This window comes from Convolutriloba macropyga, chromosome 3 (genome assembly GCF_964194025.1).
Source record: "Convolutriloba macropyga chromosome 3, txConMacr16.3, whole genome shotgun sequence".
NCBI classification, from domain to species: Eukaryota; Metazoa; Xenacoelomorpha; order Acoela; family Convolutidae; genus Convolutriloba; species Convolutriloba macropyga.
In genome coordinates, this window is record NC_134470.1 from 1,043,963 (window position 1) to 1,048,073 (window position 4,111).

A 4,111-nucleotide genomic window follows, 5' to 3' on the forward strand; every position below is an offset into this window, starting at 1 on the left:
TAGTCTGTTTTTCGACTTGCAAACATCAGTTCTAAAACTTTGTGCACAGCAGGTGGTAGCCTTACCGGAAGAACCTTACGCGGAATACTTGGACGACTCAACCTACTTGGTTTACTCACGATCCAGCGACTACAGACTGCTCAACTAGAGTTCACAAGCCTTCGATACTGGAGAGTGGATCAGCGGCTGCAAAAGCTGCCTAATTCGACCACCCTGCAAAGGACGCATAGAGGACCCCAGTGGTAGTTTGGTATTGTATCCGGACCCAAGAACTTGCCAGTACGAGACCGGACTCGTTGTAAGGATTCAACAACACCCCTTACTGCGGACTTCGTTCGGTGAATTGCACGAAATGGAGACACAACTAGCTGGAATGAAAATCCCAGATGTGTTTCGCGAGGAAGCTCACAGTCAGATGTTGGAGACTTTACGGTTGAATTTGGTTGATCTACCCGAAGGAACCGTAGATGAAGAAGCAATGAAAATCATCGCGAAACCTTTTGCACAAGGAATGATCAATCAGCATGCACCATTTCACTGGCGGGCTTACCACAGTGGACCTATCAGCTGGTTTGTGTGGTTTGTGTTAGCTGCAATCTTAGTGATTGCACTCTGGATGATGTACACAGGACTCTGTCGAGTTATAATGAACAAAGCCTGTATCGAAGGGAATACGGCTGGTACTCAGACAAGTCCGAGAGCCAGAAGGAGTAGATTCAATTGTTGGGAGCGCTTACTAAGAGGAGATGCGGGTTCGAGTGGACAAGGGCCGATGAACTTCAGAATGACCGATCGCATTCAAGTGCCACCATACTCTGAACGCGACGGGATGGAATCAACTCAATTGGAAGACGACTTTGATGACTCTTTCATTTCGACACCTCATCACCCCCCGGATCCAGTGGCAAAACGCAGAGGAGCAGGGACTACCGAGAGAAGTTGGCGTGCGTCAAGATTTTATAAACTGTAGAAGGGAAGGGAAGAGTGAGCCGATGACAACGGAAACTGTTAGTTATCCACTTCTATTTATTTATGTTTTCCCCATCCTGTTAAGACAAGTGCTTTAGTTGGTTCTATCACCCCTCTAGCTATAACTAGGAAAACTAGTTTTGATTTTATTCATGAGTAGTATCTCGGTGCTTTCATTTATATACTCATTTGTTCAGTTACACAATTGCATGGTGTACTCGACAAATCCCGATACCACTAAGGTTTAACTTGCGCACTTAGGCTGAGCGAACTTGAGGTCGGCAAACCGTTCAAACGCAGGATAAGCAAACAAATGCTTAAATAGATAAGAAAAACACGTGAAAATTGAGTTAAATAGCTGACCCAGAAAGCAAATCATTCTACCCTCAGTAACTTTCAAAGCTAAGTACCAAAAATGAATGGCACACACTTCGAGTGGCACTGCTTCACTCTTGGCCGGCTTTTTAAAATTAGAGATGTCAAAGATACATGGAACGGTCATTTGGTGGATCTCATAGATGGGAACGTAATTCTTTTGGAAGTTGGGGAACCAGAGTACTATGAATTCCACTGCTTTCTTTCGAATCCATGGTCAACAGAACCGCGACTACCTATCGAGGCTGGGACTATGGATTTAGTGGAGGATGGAAAACCGGAGGGTAATTTGGGTACCCCCGACCAAGACTGCTCAGTAGAAGAAAACTCATTCCAAGTGAAATACTCCCTCCATCGACCTCTAGCTCCAAATGAACTAATAAAAATCATTATTCGACCTGTAGAACGTGAAGACGCAAATACGTCGGTGGAAATATACAGGGTTTTCTCTGACTCCACGGCAGCGGAGCCAGATTCCGAACAAGATGTTAGCGACGAAGGTGGACCTGAGCTGCCTCCTTTCTACGCGCGTCGGGACAATCGAGAAGGTGAAGGTGAATGGGAGGATGTTAGCAGCGACGATTTAACCGACAATTAACTTTAACCGATCGGTCCAACTTAAGCGGTCAAAACTTATCTCTATTTAAGTTTGTTATCTAGAATGTAATTAGTACATTTAGCCACAAAACCAGAAAACCAGAGATCAAAATCAGCGCCTATCAAAGCTATAACCCCTAAAAAAAACAACATTTCCATCATGGTTCTTCTAATTTGGGAGTCAAAAGTTCTAGATTGGGTTGTCGTATACCAGCGGGTACAATTTTGCGAGGATAGGTTTGTTATTTTACAACTGGAAGACGAAAACGAATTATTGCTTTTACTGGATAGTGCGGCGGGCAAAGAGTTTAAGTCGGCTATGTTGTCTTAATGGGTCAACCCTTTGACGAATGAACCGTTACCCGCATTCCAATCAATACTTTATTCTCCTTGTTTGAAGGATGTGTCCACGCAAACGGAAAAGAAGATTATCACTTGGACGCCAAAGATGTGGGGAAAAAACCAATAAATAAAGTAGTATATGGACTTCGTGCTAACAGGATTGATCTCTGCCGTTTCTTGATAATTTTTATACAAAACTAACTAAATTTATAATTATATCCTTAGAGAAAACAAACAGTTTGTAGAGTCTTAATTAAAGTAGCAACAGCATAGATACAAAAAAGGGTTCAAGGATAGAATTACAAGTTTAGATAACTCAAACTCCGTTTTCGTCTACCACCCACCAGTTCGGTCGATCTTGTGGCGTCGAGAAGGCCACGGCCTTTCAATGATGGTGGGTGGCACGAAGGCTATTGCATCGTACACCGGCTTTGTGAGGGCACTAATAGCGTGTGTGCATTGAAAATAGACGGGAGGAATTGGCCTCATCCGCACCAATTCCTCATCCCACCTCTGCAGCTCCCGCACGAATTCCCGGTGCTCCGAAGATTCTGGCTTAACTTCGACGCTTTCGCCGCCTTGCTTGAAGACGACAATTCTAGAAACACTGGGGTTCATGGCCCTTGTCCGGTCCAGATAGACGACCGTGAAACCGACCGCCACATCATTCTGGAATCGGACGGGGTACTCCCCGAATCCAGCAATTGCCGTCGACAAGCTACCCATAGTTGATTGAGGACTAAAACACACATATGTCTAAATGAACATAAATAATATATACAAACTTGTTTAATCATAACAAGACTTGGAAGAATAAGAAAACAGATTTTTTTTGTGAATTGATTTACTAACTAGACAATTATATCTGAGGCGTTGAACTGTAGAAGATCACTGGGATCAATCGTGGGTTTTCTATTGTCCTCGGAGAACGACGATCGAGGCTGCCAAAGCACACGGGAAAATCATGTAGAACAAAAAAAAAAGAACTATCAACCGACGGAAAAAATTTATTATATAAGATACCTTTCTAATTGACTGATGCGGATAGATCCAAGGGGAGAATAAAGAGGTTTCAAGCGCTTGAGGGCCGACAGGACGGTTATTCAATTCCTAAAAGGAACAAATTTTGAATTTAAATAAGTTCAAATTAAACACCACCACAAACTTTGTAGAACCTGGCCAAAACTTACCTAAAATTAAAGCAATTTCTCAAAGATTATTCAGGGGAATAATGATGCAGAAGGGAAGGGTGTAGAATTTAGTTCCTGCGTAGTTTATTGACACCTTTGTTAGTCGCAACTTTATCTTTCACACCCAGAACTTTTGCGGGTAAAATAAATAGGTCCTAATTTTGACAGGTCTCAAATACAAATATGCGTCTTAACATTAGGGCTAATGAAACAAACACTTAGGACTCAAATACCTTGTTCTAACAAAGATAAGACCGAATTAGCACACAAATGGCCAACAATACCAAAAGTGGAGTTTTGCACGGCAAATAACACCTGATAAGAGGCACACAAAATTGTGGCGCGATTTAGAGCAAGGCAAATAAGACCAAGATTATTCGAGTTGGACAACCTCGGTGTCATTCACTTTAAAACTTAGCCTGCTGAAACTCCAATCAAAGGAAAAGGAAATCAATTTGGTGCCCTTATATCTTCTTTTTTTTTGTTCATTAAAACTGAACATATCTAATTGCTATTATTGGCCTTGCTCCATATTACCCTTGCTCGCCAGGCTTTAAAATTTAACTTACTCGCAGTATGGACGGCAAAATTGTTACAGCGCGACATGGAAAGGCCCCGATAAAACTACCTCCAGTGGC

General features: G+C 42.5%; 1 protein-coding gene across 1 annotated transcript in view; it reads right to left on the reverse strand.

Moving 5' to 3' along the window:
• Positions 1 to 2,616: 2,616 nt before the first annotated feature.
• The window catches only part of LOC142335825 (uncharacterized), a 31,753-nt gene continuing 30,258 nt past the window's right edge, over positions 2,617 to 4,111 (reverse strand). The window contains exon 5 of the mRNA XM_075384154.1: positions 2,617 to 3,022. Coding sequence (XP_075240269.1) covers positions 2,617 to 3,022 — 406 coding nt within the window. The remainder of the gene's footprint in view (positions 3,023 to 4,111) is intronic.